Raw genomic sequence first — 20,214 nt, 5'->3', positions numbered from 1 at the left:
ATATGTTACATTGATTGAAGTATTACGTTTGAGAAAAATGTAATAAGGAATTTTTTTAGAATGTTACGTTATTACGTTTGATAAAGATTTTTTTTTTAGAATGTTACGTTATTACGTTTAAGAAAAGTATACGAAACGGTTTTTTAATATGTTACATTAGAGTGCTACATTTGAAAAAATTACACTAAGGAGTTTTTGTGTATTACATTGATTGGAATATTACATTTGAGAAAAATATACAAATGAATATTTTTTTGGAATGTTACGTTCTTATGTTTGAAAAAAGTACACTAATAAATTTTTTTATTATGTTATGTTGGAGTATTACATTTTTTGAGTGTTATATTAGAATATCATATTTAAAAAAATTACACTAGCGAGTTTTTTTAATATGTTACGTTTAATAATTTCAACATTATGAGAAAATACACATTTATTTCTTAATACATAACACATGCGTGTTTATACTTGACCCTTTATGTAATTCATATTAGAATGAAACATTTAGGCTTATAAGAAAAAATAAAAGACCAAACGGCTCGTAAAATTACTATTTGAAATTTATTAATGTTTCACTTTTTTTACTTTTATATTTATATTGGACGAAATAAATAAAAAAGTACATGTACAAGAATGTTCTAGATAAATTATTGGAGATTTTCTGGAAAATAAGGCGTCTTCTAGTTTGTTTCCGAAGCCAATTTTGGTGAGCTAGGCGCCTAATATCTAAAAAAAAAAAGGAGCTTTTTTGATAAATTCATTTTTTAAGAGTTTTATTTTATCTAATTCATATTCTTTTTGACTATTCCATTAAGTCCAATTTGAGATAAGAAGACCAAAATACCCTTTTCATCTACTTATGTTCCATTTAGTTCACATTATTTTCTTATGTTTCAATAAGTCCTATGGGTGGCATAATTACCAAAATACCCTTAATGTGAATGTTCACACCGTCAATATAAATGTTTATATCGTCAATGTGTAGGGGCCCGGTTCATGTCGATCCTCGTGGGTGCCCGGAAAAATTCAAGTCGGGTCGGGCCGGCCAACAAGCCAAAAAAATAGGCCCGACTCGGCCCGTTGATAATATGAATATTCACATTGACAAGTTAACATTCACATTGATAGGAGTGTAAAATTGGCCTGCGGCCCATGGGCGGCCCGAAACCAGCCCGTCGCCCGGGGCGGGCCCGGGCCCGGCCCGGCCCGTTGACAATGTGAACATTCACATTAACATGTTAATATTCACATTGATAGGAGTGTAAAATTAGACCGCGGCCTGTGGCCGGCCGGAAACCCGCCTGCGGCTCGTGGACTGCCCTGGGCGGGCCCGGCCCGGCCCGACCCGTTGATAATGCAAATATTCACATTGACATGTTAACATTCACATTGATAAGAGTATAAAATTAGCCTGCGCCCCGTGGCTGCCTGAAACTAGCCCACGGCCCGTGGGCGGCCCGGAGCGGGCCCAACTCGGCCTGTTGACAATGTAAATATTCACATTGACATATTAACATTCACATCGATAAGAGTGTAAAATTGGCCCGGGGCGAGCCCGGTCCAGCCCGTTGACAATGTGAATATTCACATTGACATATTAACATTCACATTGATAGGAGTGTAAAATTGGCCCGTGGCCCGTGGGCGGCCCGAAGCCCTCCCGCTGCCCAGGGCGGGCCCGGCCCGACTCGTTGACAATGTAATATTCACATTGACATATTAACATTAACATTGATAAGAGTGTAAAATTAGCCCGTGACCCGTGGGAAGCCCGAAGCCCGGCCCCGGGCCAATGCGGGCCCGACCCGTTGACAACGTGAATATTCACATTGACATGTTAATATTCACATTGATAAGAGTGTAACATTAGCCCGTGCCTCGTGGTTGCCCGAAACAAGCCCACGACCCGTGGGCGGCTCGAGGCGGGCCCGGCCCGGCCTATTGACAATGTGAATATTCACATTGACATGTTCACATTCACATTGATAAGAGTGTAAAATTGACTCGCGTCCCATGGGCGGCCCGGGGTGGCCCGGGTTTGGGTCCGGGCCTACCTCGGGCCGCGGGCGAGCTTCGGGCAGCGGACAAGTTTTACACTCCTATCAATATTAATGTTAACATGTCAATGTGAATATTCACATTGTCACGGGTCGGGCCAAGCCCGCCTCGGGCTGCGATCGGGCTTCGGGCCGCCCACGGGCTGCGGGCCAATTTTATACTCCTATCAATGTGAATGTTAACATGTCAATGTGAATATTTACATTGCCAACGGGCCGGGTCCGCCCTGGCCCGAGGTCTGGCTTTGGGCTGCCCACGGGTCACGGGCCAATTGTACACTCTTATCAATGTGAATGTTAACATGTCAATGTGAATATTCACATTGTCAACAGGCCGGGCCGCGCCCGCCCCGGGCCGCCCACGGGCTGTGGACGGGTTTTGGGCAGCCACGGGGCGCGGGCTAATTTTACACTCCTATCAATGTGCATGTTAACATGTCAATGTGAATATTCACATTGTCACGGGTCGGGCCAAGCCCGCCTCGGGCTGCGATCGGGCTTCGGGCCGCCCACGGGCTACGGGCCACCCACGGGCTACGAGCCAATTTTACACTCTTATCAATGTGAATGTTAACATGTCAATGTGAATATTCGCATTGTCAACGGGCCGGACCGGGCCTGCCCCGGGCAGTGGGCAGGCTTTTGGCCGTCCATGGGCCGCGACCCAATTTTATACTCTTATCAATGTGAATGTTAACCTGTCAATGTGAATATTCACATTGTCAACGGGCCGGACCAGGCCCGCCCCAGGCCGCCCATGGGCCGCAGGCGGGTTTTGCGCCGCTACGGAACGGGGGCCAATTTTACACTCTTATTAATGTAAATGTTAACATGTTAATGTGAATATTCACATTGTCAACGGGCCGGGCCGGGCTGAATCGGGCCCGCCCTAGGCTGCTGTCTAGTTTTATACTCTTATCAATGTGAATGTTAACATGTCAATGTGAACATTCACATTGCCAACAGGCCGGGCCGGGCCCGTGGGCAGGCCGTGGGCGGGTTTCGGGCAGCTACGAGGCGCGGGCTAATTTTACACTCCTATTAATGTGAATGTTAACATATCAATGTGAATATTCACATTGTCAACGGGTCGGGCCCGCCCTGGCTCGCGGGCGGGTTTCGGGCCGTCCACGGGCCAATTTACATTCCTACAAATGTGAATTTAAAAATATGAATGTTCACATCATTAACTTGCTAATCGTTGAAAAAATATTTATAAGGGTATCAAAATTAAATATAAGGGCATAAGTGTCCAAGAAAATAGTGTAAATCAAGAAAATGGACTTTATGGAATAAAATTATACATACATGGGACTAAATGGGTTAAAAAATTCCTTCATGGACTTCTTGGGTTAAAACACTTCTAAATTGGACTTATCAATAAAAATCCCTAAAAGGAATATTCACTTTATTTAGCTCTAGTTTTAAAAAATAATTTTAAGATTATTTTATTATTTTATTTTTTATATTTTAATATTTTTAATGATTTTTTTAATATTTTAAATAATTTTTTATTTTTATTTTGGATACATCTAACATAAATATACTTAAAAAAATATAATATGTGTGAAAAAAATCTTTAAAAAATACACTAAAATATCAAAAAATATAAAAAAATATGAAAATTCATTACCTTTTTCGTATTTTTGTGTATTTATTAATTTTTTAAAATATTTTCTCACAAATATTTTATTATTTAAATACATTGCTTAATTTTAAAAATATTCACTAAAAATAAAAAATACAAAAAATAAAAAACTTAATTTTCAGAAAATTAAATTTAGAAAACTGAAACCAAACACACTGATTAATATTTACAATAATATTTCGTAGCTCGATTTTTGCGTGGCTTGAGTGGCCTGACTTTTCACTTTCAACCTCTCTCCCTTTGTCTCCTTGCTCTGTTTCTTCTCTTCTTCTTTTACTGTTCATCTCTTTCTCTCCTTCAACAATTTACGATGATAATTGGAGAGCTTTCCCAGATTGGCACTATATTTTAGTTGTTCATCTCTCCATTGATTTGTTCATGTCTCTATTGAAAGAACTGTTGATCAATAGATTTGTTTATCTCTCTCCATTGAAAGAGAGCTGATCTAGTTAATATATTTTCATCTCTCTCCAAATTCTCTGAACAAATCAAAATTGTTGTTCATCTCCTAGATTGGCAAAAAACATTGAAGATTAGTTTACGATTAATCAATTGGAGAGCTAACAAATCAAAACCAAATTAAAAATTTGGGAAAGCTAACAAATCAAACCAAAACCAATTCAAACCCAAATCTGGAAAAGCTAACAAACCAAACCCAAAAATCTGGGAAAAGAAATCAAACCCAAATCAGTCAAACCCAAAAATCAAAATCAAAACCAATAAGCCACAGACCAAATCATACAAAATCAATCAAACCCAAAATAGAGGGGGAAGAGAAGGATCTCGCCTTGCCTCGTTGTAGACTTTGACGGTGATCTGGATTGTGGATGTCGGAGAAGGACAAGGAGGAGGCTTTTGGAGTAGAGAAGAGAGAGTGAGAGAGAGCCAAATCAAACCCAAATAAAAAATATGGGAAAGCTAACAAATCACCCTCCTCTGTCTTGTCCTTCGCTTTGTCTTCTCCTTCTCTTCTTCTGTCTTCCTCCTCCTTTGGTCTTCTCCTTCTCCTATCTGTTCAGAGACAAAACATAGGAGAAGAGAAAAAGAAAAGAGAGAGAAAAAAAAAAATCTACCCAAAACGACGTCGTTTTTGGTAGATTCGAGCCGTTCGGGCCGAATTGTTTCGAGCTACGAAACATTATTGTAATATTTATTTTAAGGTTGGTTATAAAAATTTAATTAGTAAATGAATTAAAAATATTAGCAATTTAAAAAAAATATGTTAGAAAAATTAGTAATTTTGCATCTTGAATAGTAAGAAAATAAATTTAAATAAAAAATTTCCTCTTAGAAAAAATTAAGGGATTTGCCTAAGGTCCCAAAAATAGTTGGGCTGCCTGTGCATTACTATCATTATCTAAAATTTTAATCACTAAAAATAGCAAGTCATGTCTATAGCATTTATAGTTAGAGTATCTACATCAGATTTTTTACAATGACTTTGAAACTATTGTAGAAAGCAAAAGCTATAAATACGTGCTCTATTAGATTCTCTATAACAATCATTCATTTTGATTTTATTATAGTGTCTCACCTGATTAAGCGAGACACTATTTATAGATTAATCTATTTTTTATTATATTTTCACACCTTTATCTGTTCTTTTCTTTATTTCTTTCATTATGTGTTACCCAAAAAGAAACCAAAAAGAACTGAACTGGAGCAAAATTGGGCTAAAATACCATGGCCGGTCGTTTGGCCGGACGACCGCCCCGGCCAAATTTCCTTTTTCTGCCGGGCCAAAAACCTGTCCAGCTAACCAATATATTTGTCGGTCGGCCAAAGGCCTCTGCAACTTGCTAATTTTTTTTCTTGCAGTTTTGGAGCTGTTTTGCTACTGTTTTGGCTTTAGACTATATCTTTTTAACATCATTTGAGCTTCCAAAGAGATAGATTAAATTGATATGGATAAAACATAATTATGACCGTTAGAATGTAGTCGTTTAAAAAACATGACAGTTCGAAAAAATATATTTAAATTGAAAAAGATAAAAGAATAAAAAATAATATTTTAATGAAATAAAATTTTAGAATACAGAGTTTGATGAAGTATGTACATAAAAAAGAGACTAGTTAAAGTATAAAAATAAATTTTAAATTATAATTTGATCTAAAATTTACTAAGACTGATACAGATGCTCTTATACAACAGCGCTATATACCCCCAGTGGGGGTCGCGCCCCCAGTGACGTGGCGCGCCCCCACTGGCTGAAAACTTAAAAAAAAAAAAAAAATAATTTTTTTTTTCGGACCAATCTGGGGCCGACACCTCACTGGGGGTCGACCCCCAGTGGGGGTATGAAGCATAAATCTGCTCTTATAAACGAGCATGTTATGAACGAGCATAAGACATTAATAGTTTCAGTACACTCTTTTTATGCGTGGAGTAGATTTTTCATGTTAATTTCGTTTTTTAACTAATATTTTAAAAAAATAACCTTCCATTTACAAAACAATAATAAGTATTTAATTTTTTAATTTTTGTTTTCTTTTTCCCCATGTGCTGGAAATTTTGATTTGACTAATTCTTTTGTATATGTTAAATAAGTAACGAATTTGATTTTAAACTTTTAAGATAATGTTCAAAAAATTTTAAAAATAAAAATTTAACTATTTTTAGAATTCAAAATCTCATTTTAAACTTGATGCCGAAAAGTGATTATTTTCTAGACTTTACTCCGTAGAGCTTGAATGTTGCGCACGCACACGAATAGAAAGGAGAGACTTTTTCTCAGTTTATATAGTGGATTGGACCATATTATTAGATTTATAGAGTTTATTATATATTTTGTTTTGATAAATTGAATTATATGTAGAGTTCGTCAAATAATTTATATTTGTAAAAAATTACGTTGATCGGATATCAGTAGTTTCTTAATCGAAATATATTTTTTTAATAATAAATATGATTTTAAAATAAATTATTAATAAAAATATATTGAGATCAAAGAACTATCGATATTCAATCAATATAATTTTTTCTTCATACACAAACACTTAATAAATTTTATATATTAAACTATTTAAATTATTAAAATGAAATCTTTAATAAACCCCACAAAACCTAACAATAATCTTCTAGTCCACCACGTGGACTGGATAGAAATCTCCAATAAAAAGTGATAGAAAGCAATTCGACAATGGGGCGTTTTGGCAACATAGATGTTTTGGGAAGAAAAACAAAAAAAAAAAAAAAAAAAAAAAGGTTAAAAGTTTATTTTTTTATTAATTTTAGGTCATATTACTTTTCACATTAAATAATGTAAAAAATTAAAAAATTAAAAACTTAATTTTTTACCATTTTTTCAAAACATCTCATAATAAAAAACTAGTTTTTTGATATTTTAATTTTTTTAAGTTACAACTTGTTTGGTTTCAGTTTTCAAAAAACAGTTTTTGAAAAAAATTTTATTTTTATTTTTTCTTATTTTAATATTTTCAATGAATTTTTTAGTATTTTTAGTAATTTTTTTAATTTTTAAACACACTTAACATAAACACATTTAAAAAGTATAATATCTGTGAAAAAAATCTTTTAAAAATATACTAAATACAAAAAAATAAAAAAATTTAATATATTTTCGTCTTTTTATGTATTTATTAATTTTTTAAAATTTTTTTCATAAATTTTTTATTATTTAGATACATCTAAGTAAAATATATCTAAAAAAGTAAAAAATTACTTAAAATTTAAAAAATATTCACTAAAAACCAAAAAAACACAAAAAAATAAAAAACTCAATTTTCAAAAAATTAAAACCAAACACACTAATTACTTTCTTACTTTTTTTTTTTACACAAAAAAAATTAAAAAAACACAAAAAAAAATCAAAAATCATCTTTTTACCACTTTCCAAAACACTACAATGACAGATCAGAAAAAAGAAGACGTCCGTCAAGTAACGGCGAAGAAGTAAAAGCAAACGTCCGTCAAACATTCCGTCTCCCAGTGTTAAGTCCTCTGTTACTGGTTCAGTTCTGCAGTTCGCTCTCTGCACGAAAAAGCATTCAAATCTCTCTCGCTCTCTCTCTCTCTAGACTCCGATGCTTTATTCCTCTGTTTCTCTCTCTAGATTCTGTGCATTTAATGCTCGCTCTCAGGCTTGATCGAAATCCAAAAGCAATAGATTTGTATTCGATTCGGCTCATCGATTCAGGCACTTTTATAATTGTTCGAGAAATGAAGATTGAATCTCGGAGTGGTTGATTCTAGGTTTTTTGTTTTTTACATCTCGTCTTCAATGGCGATTCGAGGCATAGATTTCAAGTGGTGCGTACGAATCTTTCTTTGAATTGAAGATTTTGCAATTTTGTGTGCATCAAATGAGATTTGATTTAAATTCTTGCAGGTACGATGGGTTTTTCTTGTCAATGCTAGCGACAAGTATGTATCCTTTGATTGGACATGTACAGGGTTTCATATTTTTTCTTTTCCAATTAGAATTTCTTGAGTGTTTTTTTTCAATATTGTGATTTGTTTGCCCACATTTTAATTTTCTATACAGTTCTTTCTTTCGATTTTTATTTATTTATTTATTTTTTTGAGTTGATTCTTTAACGATTTGACTATTAGAATCATCGTTGCAATCAATTGGAAGCGATATCATCCTTGTAAATACCCTCTGCACATATGGATTGTGGTGAGTATCGTCAATCTTTTAGTGGATAAAATTTGGATCTGGTTGGTATTATTTCTGGTTAGATTTTGTTGAATTTTAGGTCTAATTAATGTCATGTCGTGGCTTTATTGGATTAGGTTGACTACACTACTGTGTTTGTGTTTCGGCTCTTGATGTTCGTAGATAATGGGCTTGCTGCTGGAATGGGACTGTAAGGCCCTTAATCTTGGACTCTGAGGTTATTATTAGTTTTTATATACTACTTTGTGGGTATCTTATTTTTGAACTGGAACAAGTTTTGGTTTGTCATTTTGTCTAGTTTGATCAGCCTATTGGGTATTAGCAGTCATTTGAGTTTTTCCATATTTGGTAATCCCCAGGGTATGACACCTTAGGCCATCTCCAGCCCTTACTTAAAATTTTAGTAAAAACTTTATTTGAAATTGATATGAACTATTACAATGGACAAACTCAAATTTAAGCATAAAATTGAGTAAAAGCTTCACTAATGGCAAGTAGTAAATAGCGACGAAAATTTTTAGTAAGCATTTGAGTCTCCCTCGATTTGGGTAAAGATCAGAGTAAAACTCAATTTGGCATAAGTTTGGGTCAAGGAGTGGAGGGCGTTTTGAGTTATTTTTACCCAAATTTAAGTTTGAGTCAAGGATTGGAGATGCCCTTGTAGTTTCACAGTTACAAGTCATTTTCTCATTACTTTGGTCTCTCATTTTCTGACTTTTTTTAAAATAAGGAAGAGTTTAGTAATGCAAAGCTTTGTAACGTGTAAAATGCTGTTGTCATGTCACTCAAACACAGGCAGTTGATGTGGATTTTTATTCATTGAGACGCAAAGCTTTTTTTAATCCATTTGCCAAACTTTTTATTATGTACGTGAAGGATTTTGTTTGCGAAATCTTATTTTAAAGTCTGTAGATCTGTTTTAGGGTGTTCCTTTACCCAATATTTTTAAGGATCTTATTTACGCCAAAATTGCACACAATCAGCTCTCATGTGTCAGTTTTAATTGATTTTAGGGATTTTGGGTGGCAGCAGAGATATGCACGTTTTTGTGGACGAGTAGTGGTTCTTTCAAGTCTTTCTCTGCTACTCTATCCATTTCTGTGGACTTGGACTATTATTGGTACCCTGTGGTTCACTAGTGCAAGAAACTGTGTAAGTTCTGCGTTTATTGTCTACCCATTTGTGGGAAATGTTGTGCCTAAAATGAGTAAACGTTTGTAAATCTTGTAGTTGCCTGAAGAAGGCCAGAAATGGGGATTCCTTATTTGGTTGCTTTTCAGCTACTGTGGACTCCTTTGCATTGCTTGCAAGTCTATGGGGAAGGTTAGTCATGCTTTTTATAATTTTAAACTTTCTGTATGTTTTTTAATAACTCTTAAAGTAACTCTTTACCCAAAGACTTGGGTAAAATCTCTTTTCAGGTTTTGTATTCTGTATGTCACATGCTTTGTTTTGGCCTGTATACTCACAGCAAATTTCCAGGAACATTCATCTCTGTCATTCACAATTTATGTGCACTTTGGCCTTTATTTTTGGACCTTTTTTGCAGTGGTTAATACGAAGACAAGCACACTTACTACGGGCTCAACAGGGTATTCCTATTTCAGAATATGGGGTAAGTTCTAGTGGTATCATTTTTCAGAGTTGTTCTGTATTTGCATGAATTAATTATGTGTTGTTGTGTGGCTTAGGACATTCACTGCTGGTTAATTTAAATTTTAAAGTAAAAAAGTACTTTTTATTTTATTGTTATGCAAATAATGCAGATAATGACCTTTTAAATTGAGAGAGAGAGAGAGAGAGCAGGTGGTTCATGGGTTTTGATCACTCATCCTTTATGCCCCTCTATTAGTGAAGGAAGATAAAAATCTCACTGGTCTAAGGGCCTGAATTTATAATTCATGGAGTGGCGACAGATTTTCATGCAACCAGGTGGTTCATGGGTTTGATCACCTACCCTTTATGCCCTTCTATTAGTGAAGGAAGATAAAAGTCTCACTGGTCTAAGGGCCTGAATTTATAATTCATGGAGTGGCAACAGATTTTCATGCAACTCACCAAGGGGAAGTGTGAAGAGTAGCTTTGTAATTGGGAATAATATGAGCAAGTGGTTCATGGGTTTGATCACCTACCTTTTTTGCCTGCTATTAGTGAATCTCAAGATCAAACTTCAAACAGTATTAAAATGAGAGTATAAAATATGTGATGTGTATCTCATATGAACATTCATGCTGCTCTGGTAGAAATATACAAAGCTGCACTAAATTGCCTCACTTCTCTCTCCACATCCTGATATTGTAGGTCATCTAAGAAGCATGGATATGGATACGATATGATACAATGATACGACAAAACTTAAAAAAATAGCATACTGGTACGGCCAGGATACATTTGTAAAAAAATTTTTTTTTTTTTTAATTATTAGTGAGTTACACATAAGCTAAAGAATGTTGAGAAAGCACACTGTAATTTTATAATGCAAAATACTAACCTTTAAGAATTAGGTATTACTAATTCACTATATTTTTATCAAAGAATTAAACAAAGTATTAGAAAAATATTCTTGTATTTATCCTTGCAATTATATTATATTATAATGTCATGCAAGAAGTGCTACAATTCTAATTTCGTAAAACAAGTAAAACGTGACTTAAAGTATCCAATACTTCAAAATTAATTAAGAAGTATCTGATACTTCTAATAAGTATTTAATATGTATCTGTGAGTATCCAAAGAGTATCGATATCCGATACGGATATGTCAACCTTTTTGAAGTATCCGTGCTTCATAGTAGGTCATGACCAACACAAGGGACTAAGGACCATCTTGTGTTTCTTTGACTGTTGTCGGACTCTAGTTAATTTCACAATTGGGTTTGAATTTAGTTAAATGCAAGCATGGATAATGACCACAAGGGATTTTTTGGACTTACAAAAAATAAAAATCAAATCATGGTTGAAGCAATTTGATAAGGAAAGTGCAATGCCCTACTGTTTGTGAAAATTAAAAGAACGGTTCTTAGATGCTTCTAAGAAGTTTTAGAGAGCCTATATATGTACATATATATATTATTGACAATGTGTGTCTTCCTTGAGTATTAACTGAAATGAGGTGTCCCAAAATTGAGAAGTAATCATTTTATCTGCATTTCTTACACCAAAAACTGTGATTTAAAGAAAATTACACGGTTCACTGGAAAAGGTTTCACATTTCTAATCATGGCAAATATTTTGTGGCCATATATTATCAGTGTCCATCAAACTTAAGAAGTCTATGTAAATGAGTTACAAGAGAATATATGTAAAGCTAATGTGATTGAGTCTGACAAATTGAAGTGGAACAATGTGAACACCTGTGCTTCTGCACTCACTGCTTTGGATAGTAAAGTTGAACATTAAAATGGCAAGAGGGAAAATATGTGATCCATCCTGTTGGATTTCAGCATTTATTAGGCCAAGACTAGTATAATAAAATGCAATGCTTGTTGCTTTTTTAACCCAATTTCCAACTTAATGGGTCTTAGAAATGCATGTTCATTATGTTTGTTGAGGTTCTCTTATCTGATGTTGTGTAATGTCCATTGAGAATCTGATCTACCATGTTGGAGTGCAGCTTAAATTAGTTGTTCTATCTAATCCATGCAGGTTGTAGCAATAGTAAGCTTTCTACAATTATGTAAATTTCCTACTTATAACATATTTTGAGAGGTTAAAGCAAATTTTGTTCATCCAATCACATGCTATAAGAGTATTTCACCTTTTCAGGTACTGGTTGACATGGTTCGTGTACCAGAATGGGCATTTGAAGCTGCTGGCCAAGAGATGAGAGGCATGGGCCAAGAGGCGGCTTACCATCCTCAACTATACTTGACTACAGCTCAGGTATCATCAAAATTAAATAATTTACCAAGGCTGGAACTGGTCCTACCTACACTTTTGTGTGTTTTGTATGTAGTAGTCTTTGGTCCTGCCCTCATCATATGATACCCACATAATAATAGTAATTTTTGGTGGACTTGGTGCTTCAGAAATTCCAACAGATATTGTAGGTAGAACATGTCTATGCTGTGTTGTCAAAAGTTCAGAAACTAACTGTGCCTCAAGAAAGAGAATGGTGCTCTGCCTATTACCCATTTAAAGGTGTATTAGTCGCCATTCTCCATCTGTAGCACGGCCTCATAGAAGATTCTAATGTCATTTTCTATTTTTATAAGTTCGGAATCATAATGCATAGAAATTTTGTTGTGGAATGGATGCAGAGAGAAGCAGTAGAGGCACTCATTCAGGAACTCCCAAAGTTCAGGCTGAAGGCTGTTCCTACTGATTGCAGTGAATGTCCCATCTGTCTAGAAGAATTCCATGTGGGAAATGAGGTAAATATATCATTGGCCCAACATATAATCACTGAAAACCCTCAGTTCTGTATGTTCCAAATTCCTTATCTCCATTATTTAGTGTGCATACATATATACATAAATATATTGTTATTTCCTCAAATGAGCTTGCATAAGTTTGGAAAACTGTTGAATCATATTTCTAGATTTTGAGCAACATCTATATGGGCACTTGAACAAGTTTCTCGATTAAATGTGGTGCAGGTTCGTGGCCTGCCTTGTGCTCACAATTTCCATGTAGAGTGCATTGATGAGTGGCTTCGTCTGAATGTGAAATGCCCACGGTGCCGTTGCTCAGTCTTTCCAAACCTTGACCTCAGCGCGCTATCCAATATCCGGCCTGATTCTGAACGGTCATCATCTGCTAGTGTTTTGACAACAACCCGTTATGTGAGAACCCAACCTTCGTCTAGCCAGAGTTATCTGTTGAGATTGCAAGGTCTACTCCGACCAGTTCGCACAGGAAGTGTAGGGCCAGGCAGTGATGCAGATATTACTTTGGAAACCGCTGAAAATGGAGGTCTGCCAGTGACAATTCAGGGCCCCTCAAACATGGAGGATGGGAATCCTGTGGAATCTGCGCTTGTTTTGCAGTCAACTCCACCTCAACCATAGACTTTTTTGTTGGACTCTATTGTAATTAGCAGTTGTTGCTTCATGTTCTAACCACAAATATGCTGAAATGAAGTGTTTCCATTGACTAGTTCTGTTGACACGAGTTTTGTTCCGAAGCATATCCATGGTCTTTTTTGGTAACCAGAAAAGAACAATAGTTTCATATCATCAAAGATGTACAAGCTGCATATGGTTCTATACATTTTGTATGAAAAGTCCTTTACCAAAAAAAAGCCCAAATATCTTCTTATGTTTTATATATATAAATGCATTCAATGAGGGCCATATAAAAGAAATTTTTCTTCTTTCTGTCATCACTTGTTGGGCTGTTAAGTTTCTATGAGCACGTCTTAAAAGGCTTTTAGTTTTCCAGAGAAGGCTAATTGGTTTATGGTAATAATGCTTAGTTGTGGCTCATTCATCAAATCCAAATAATTCCAAACTTTATTACAAATAAAAATGTTTGGGAGTTCTAAATTATGAGGTTTAACGGAGCTCTAAGGGGTGGGTCTTATGATATTTTGACCTCAGTTTTTTTTTTGTTTTTTCTTTTCTTTTTGAATTTCCACCTAATTAGAGCTCCCAAAGTATGACAGCTTGGTCCTCTGCACTGGAAATTGTATCCCACTAGTGAGAGTAGCAGATGGATCACGGCAAAGGCAAAATAGAGCAAAGAAAATTAGGGTACAAGCAAAAACAGAGCCAAGCATAGGAGTATCACCAGCAAGGCTGGCCTGAATAATTACCCATTTGGTCCAAAAGTCCAGGCGCCAAATTATTATGTCCATAAGGACATATTTCTGCACAATGACTGAACTACCCTCCATATATTTAAAACCATGCATATTATTTTATCCATCAAATCTCTCTCTCTCTTCCCGCCAGTCTTGGCCATCCCCAAACATCTTCTCTCTAGGTTTCATTGTCGATGGCAACATTCGCTTCCTTCCAGTTCCTCACCAACGGCAACCTTCGCTTCGTCTATTCCTCCGGTGTCGTCTTCTAGCACTTCAACACCGCCATCCTTTCTCTCTTCTCTTTTTTCTCTTCTCTGTTCTCTCTCCTCTTCGTCTTCTCTGTTCTGAACCAGACAAGGCCGTCATGAAGGTTCCAGAAGATGAGCCATAGAAGCTTCTAGGCAAGGCCGTCGCGAATCTCGGTGGCAGCGGAGAGTATGATAAAGATCTGTGTGTTTTCTCTAATCTATCGTCCGATCTGAAGACTTGAAAATCCGTGAAGCCCTCATTCTCTGTCGTTCGATTGTTGTGGTGCTGTCAGCGGAGTCAAAGACCAGCCGAAGAGTGGAGTCCACCAGTTGGAACATGAGCTTCGAGATCAGTACATGAATCTGAAGATTAGATTAAAAGAGAAAGATGAAGTCATTGAGCGTGCTAGGGTTTGTTCTCAAGATCTACATTGGTTGAATTCTAATTTTGTATAGTCTCAGATTTGGTTTGTATAGCCTTGAATATGGTTTTGGAAGAAACTAATGATGATGATGAGTTGTGTGTATATAGGTGTGTTAGCATATGATGGATCTTTGTGTGGATGTGTGTATTTTGTTGTTATTGTTGTTATTGTTGTTGATGTGTTGATGTTCACGATGTTGATGAAACAGATTAAAAAAACTTTGACAGATTTGTTCAAATTTTGAACAAACAATACAATTCTATACAGATAGGACATATTTGTTTTGAACAAATATGTTCAAATTTTGAACTGATAATAGGGGTTTGGTATTGTAACAGATAGGGGTTGGCTTGGTATAAATGTAAACAAATAAATATAAATTTGAACAGACAAAGAGAAGTAGAGAGAGAAACAGATAAAAAGTGAAAAGAGAAGTGGAGAGAGAAGCAGATAGAGAAAGAAAGTTTGAAAATGGTGTTAATTTGAACAAATAGGAAAAATAAGTCATAAAATTTTAACAGATAACAAAAATTGAATAGAAAAAAAATTTGAGCAGATAGATATAAATTTGAACAAATAGTAAAAAAAGTCAACAGATAAATTAAGGGATAAAATTGAAAACAAAATGTCCTTTTAGAATAACAAAAGGACTTCTCACCAAATTATTTTACAAAAGGTGAACTTCTCACCAACAAAAAATATTCACTGGACCTAATGTCTTATACCCTTTTTATATTAGATTTATCACTAATTTTCTCTTAATTATACATCTTAAAAATATTATCTTTTAATTTTTTTTGGTTGAAATATAACCAGAGAAGAAGCCATTTGAGAGAGAGAGAGAGAGAGAGTTGAAGGTAAGGTAATAAAGAAAAATTAAGAGACAATTACAAACAAATACTAGGTTTAACTCTTATAATAAAATAAATTATGAGTTTATAATTTTGCCAACTTAAATATTAATAGTTAATTTGTTTTCAATCTAAATTATTTATCTATTTTTATTAATTAAAATTGATAACAAAAATATATATTTTAATTATTAAACTCAATATAAATACATATAAAATATTCACAATGGTTCACCAGCTTCATCGAGTTGCTATAGCGTTTTGCTGCTGCCCAGGATTCCCGAATCTGTGTTACAATTTAAGGCTCTAAAAAAATCTCTCTTATACTATGTTTATTTTGTATATATATATATATATATTGGTTTGTTTATAGAGCAATCAATGGATATATTTTCACTCCTATCCCTCTCCCTTCTTTGCTTTATTCACACTTTGATAGTGTGTGAACAAAACCGTTTTTCCTTTCCTATCATTTAAAATCCTTCTAATTTTATAGTTCAGTGAAATTAAACTATTTGTCGATCTATGCTTAAATTTTGTTAGATATGATTTAATTCATGTCGTGTAAATCAATACTATGTCTTAATTTTATTTTTATTGGATCAGATTGCGACTAATTGTTCATTGATTCTTGTGAATTTTTTGTTAGATTGTAAATTGGAATTTGATTAATTATGCTAAGGAAAAATGCTTGGGAGTATTAATTTGGTAACAATCAATTCATCCTTAATGACTTGGAATGAATCATGTAAAAGGGTGAGTCCACACTCCTCTCTTTATCTCTATTTTCTTTCTCTCTCTCTCTCTCTCACGTCATTAGGGATACATTAGGGATGCTATATTAGTAGGATGTAACATGGTTATACTAAAGTGGCCAATCAGGTGAAAGGGGGTCAAGGGAGTGAAAAAAAAGGGTCTAAGTCATTATTGTTATACTATATTTGTTTGCTATGATTTCTTCAGTTTTATATTAATTGGGTAGTATTTTAGTTTTTGAAAACTGAATTTTGGTGCGGTGTAGTTTTGGTAGTTATAAATAAAAGCAAAATTTATTATTATTATTATTATTATTATTATTATTATTATTTTTGCACATATCCAAAGTGGCCCATGTCAGAACTTTGCATAGGGCATTTGAAAACTCAGGGGGGCTCTGTTGGAGTTGGTTGTTATATGATGCTACCCAAAATAGGGGATTCTATTTATATCTAAAAAATTATTAAGTATGTTTAATTAAAATTTTTAATTTTTAATTTTTATTATATTTTAATATAAATTTAATAATAAAAATAATACATATTAAATTTTAAAATAAAATATTAGTTTTTACTTATAATACACCCTAATTACATATATGTATTTTTTTATCTTCATCCCTAACTTGCAATTATTTTCTCTTCTTCTACTTCCTCACTATAAAACTCTAAACCATCCTACCAAAACTCACCATTATCATTAATATCATTGTTTCTTATCCTTGTAAATAGAAAAAAATTTGAACAAAATCAAACAATGAATGAGAATAATAATGAAAATCATTTTTTGAAACATCCTATCAAAAAGGAGGTAAATATTCACATAAATATTAGAATACAATTTTTGATTTTTATTTTTTTATACATAAAAATGAATATTTGGCCTGTTTGGAAGGAGGTTAACAGATGAACAAAAAATAAAACATGTGCAATAGCCCAGACTTACAAGAACAAATTCCCTTAAATCCGGAAAACCAAATTAATACCTCCCTTTCTCAAACCACCTCCTTGGCCACCAGAGGAGCTTTGACAGGATCATCCACACCAGAGGAGCTTTGGCAGGATCATCCACACCAGAGGAGCTTTGGCAGGATCATCCACAGCAAGAATCGCAACATACCCAACCTTCTTCATGCTCACATCATCGTCATCTTCATCATCACCATCATCGAATTCATCATCAGAATCATGAAAATCGAATCGGTTAACATCATTGTTGTTCAGACTTCTAGATCCGAACAAAGTCAACTTATTTGGATCTGAAAGTCTAAACCAAATAATATTGTTCGGCATTATAAGTTTGAAAATGGTGGCTTCATTCTTATTTGGTTATACCTTAAAAGGTAATTTAAGAAAAATTATAAGGTGGCTTCTGGGCCGAGCTGGGCCTTTATGGGCCTCAGTACGAAGGGCTGAGTAAAGAGGCTATAAAGTTACTCCGGTCTTGAAGAGGCTTAAAGTTAGCCCGATCTCAAGCCCAGAAGGTAGGCCGGTCCGAGTTACTCTTGATGTTAGTCCGGTTGAAGGACGCTTTGTAGTTTGACCGGTTTAAGGATGCGTTGAACTTATATCGGTTAAGGCACAGTATGGTTAGTTCGGTCTAAAAGCCTTGCTAGAAGTTAGGTCGGTTTAGACTTAACATTGTTGACAATGGAGGAACTGGAGTAAGAACACTGAAGGTAGAACCGAACTAACGATAGTTCGGTCTACGCTGTGGCTCGGCGTGATCATGATTACTTCGGTCATATTGGAGTTCGGCCATGGTAAAAACCATCTCACTTGGTTTAAGCAGCGAGGGGGGTGTTGAGGGATAAGCATTATCCTTCAGGAGTATGAATCCTAGGAGGACTCTCCATGGAGGAGTAAAAGTCCTACTAGGATTGTGCCACACGAAACCTATAAAAGCTCACAAACATCACCTTTGGAGAGGTAACACAACTTTGATTCTCGAATTCACAGAGCTTCTTGTCTACTTGTCTGTTTTTCTGAGTTAGGCATCGGAGGGGTTTCCGGCACACACCCGCCGGCTAGCTCATGCTTGTGTTTTCAGGGAGTAAAGTGACGTCGTACGGAGGAGTGCAGACTTGATCAACAGGATTATACGAGAAGGTTTATTTCTTTCCCGTACACTAAATAATTTAACAGAATGTACTAAGAAATTGTGAGTACTTTGGGTGTAAATAAAATCCCCCCCTCCCCAAACTAGTTGAAATGGGGCTTTAACAAAACTATTGCTCAGAGAAAGTTGTCCAAGTGGTAAGGACCCTTTTTACTAGACTCATGGTCGGGGGGTCAAGTCTCATCCCTCTCCCCCTAAGTTAGAATATATATATTTGTGTTGTAAATAATATAACATTCCTAAAAAAAAAAAAAAACCACTAAGCTCTTGCTGATGCTCTCAGCAAGAACAGTGATAAGGATATTACATCTACTTCAGTTCAAGAGAACTTACCTCAGAGTAGTCTCATGCTCATGGCTCAAGACAAGCCATACACGGTTGCAGCCACAACTCAAGACAAGTCACGCGAGGCAGCTCAGTGTCACGTCCCGCCAAATTACTCAGACAGAATTGCCTACCAAGAGGAAGTCTCAAGGAAGGGAGGCTAATGGAATATTCTGGAAACTCTTGGAAAACTTGAGAAAATGAGAGAATATGGTCCATAATTCTATAACGTACCTTGAAGGATCTAGAATGAGTTTTATAACATTTAAGTGAATATTAGAGGGATGGAAACAATAAAAGCTTCTAAAACCTCCTAGGGAAATAGAGGTGGTAAAGGACCCTTGCACCTATTTCTAGAATAAGGTAGATGTTTGTATAGATATTTTTAGGGAGGATTCTAGAACACTCTTGTAGGATAAGCAAAGTTTCCATGAGAAGCTTCTCCATAGTTCTTTTCTTGTGTATTCTAAAATGCTCCAAAGGAGCCTATAAATAGGAGAGGAGCTCATTTGCTCCAAAAACCATCCAAGAGTTGTGTAAGCTTTCTCAAAGTGAATACAAAGGCATTATCTCAAACTTTATTTGTCTTCTTGTCTATCTTGCACGTATGTGGGTTAGGCGGACTTAGCATCACCAAGTAACACTCGTGATTGTCTAAGTGCCGTACGGATAGCTTGGAAACAACCAAGGCCGTGACATCAGGCACAAGATCCACTTGCAAGAGCACATGGTTATAACTATAATACAAGTGCTAGACTTCTAACAGAAGTTAGTTAGAATTTGTAACTATCATAGTTAGATTAACCTGCGTTAAACTCACATAGAGTTAACAGTTATAACAAACTCTATATAATGTAAGACTATATCTTTGTACTAAAGTTGAATTGAGTAAAAACTTTCATTATGGTATCAAAGCATATTTGCTCCAACGAGCTTGAAGATCCTCCCATGGCTTCTTTACCATTTTCGCCTTCTTCATTCTCTTTTCAACTTCCTTCAAATCTCTCACTTTTGATTTCAAATCTTAGCTCTTTTGTAACTGTCAAGCTTGACACAAATAATTTTATAATCTGGAAAAATTAGTGGTACAATATATTGCGAGCAATAGGCTTGATTTCTTACATTGATGGATCAATTGATCCTCCTTCAGAGTTCATCAAAGATGGTGCTAATATCAATGTTCTTAATCCAGATTTGACTCAATGGCATGTTATTGATGCTAATTTGTTGAGTTGTATAACGCCCACTCTTTCTTCTTCGATCTTTACCTCTATGTTTCAGTGCAAGAATAGTCGTGAAGTGTGGAATACACTTGAGAAGAGGTTTACTTCTCTCTCAAGATCTCATATCCATCAGCTTAAGAATAAGCTTCATAGTATTGTTAAAGCTTCAAATTCAATGG

The 20,214-nt window shown here is 35.2% G+C and overlaps 1 protein-coding gene across 1 annotated transcript; it reads left to right on the top strand.

The window, feature by feature from the left end:
* Positions 1 to 7,650: 7,650 nt before the first annotated feature.
* Positions 7,651 to 14,921, top strand: LOC114292892 (E3 ubiquitin-protein ligase SIS3). The gene is made up of 10 exons (XM_028236906.2): positions 7,651 to 7,975; positions 8,055 to 8,093; positions 8,279 to 8,345; positions 8,462 to 8,535; positions 9,359 to 9,497; positions 9,576 to 9,668; positions 9,895 to 9,960; positions 12,110 to 12,226; positions 12,604 to 12,717; positions 12,943 to 14,921. The coding sequence occupies exons 1-10, from the start codon at positions 7,947 to 7,949 to the stop codon at positions 13,351 to 13,353; spliced, it is 1,149 nt and encodes a 382-aa protein (XP_028092707.2). The 5' UTR covers positions 7,651 to 7,946; the 3' UTR covers positions 13,354 to 14,921.
* The last annotated feature ends 5,293 nt before the right edge of the window (positions 14,922 to 20,214 follow it).

The sequence above is a fragment of the Camellia sinensis genome, chromosome 15 (assembly GCF_055761805.1).
Source record: "Camellia sinensis isolate YWXY chromosome 15, ASM5576180v1, whole genome shotgun sequence".
Lineage (NCBI taxonomy): Eukaryota > Viridiplantae > Streptophyta > Magnoliopsida > Ericales > Theaceae > Camellia > Camellia sinensis.
This window is presented reverse-complemented; position numbering and strand designations above follow the sequence as displayed.

Excerpts from the sequence above, each read along its gene's own strand:
- LOC114292892 (XM_028236906.2), top strand. The coding sequence starts at position 7,947 with ATGGCGATTCGAGGCATAGATTTCAAGTG. Across the intron at positions 8,094-8,278 it reads TCAATGCTAGCGACAAGTAT|AATCATCGTTGCAATCAATT; the intron begins GTATCCTTTGAT and ends TTTGACTATTAG. Across the intron at positions 9,669-9,894 it reads CTTGCAAGTCTATGGGGAAG|TGGTTAATACGAAGACAAGC; the intron begins GTTAGTCATGCT and ends CCTTTTTTGCAG.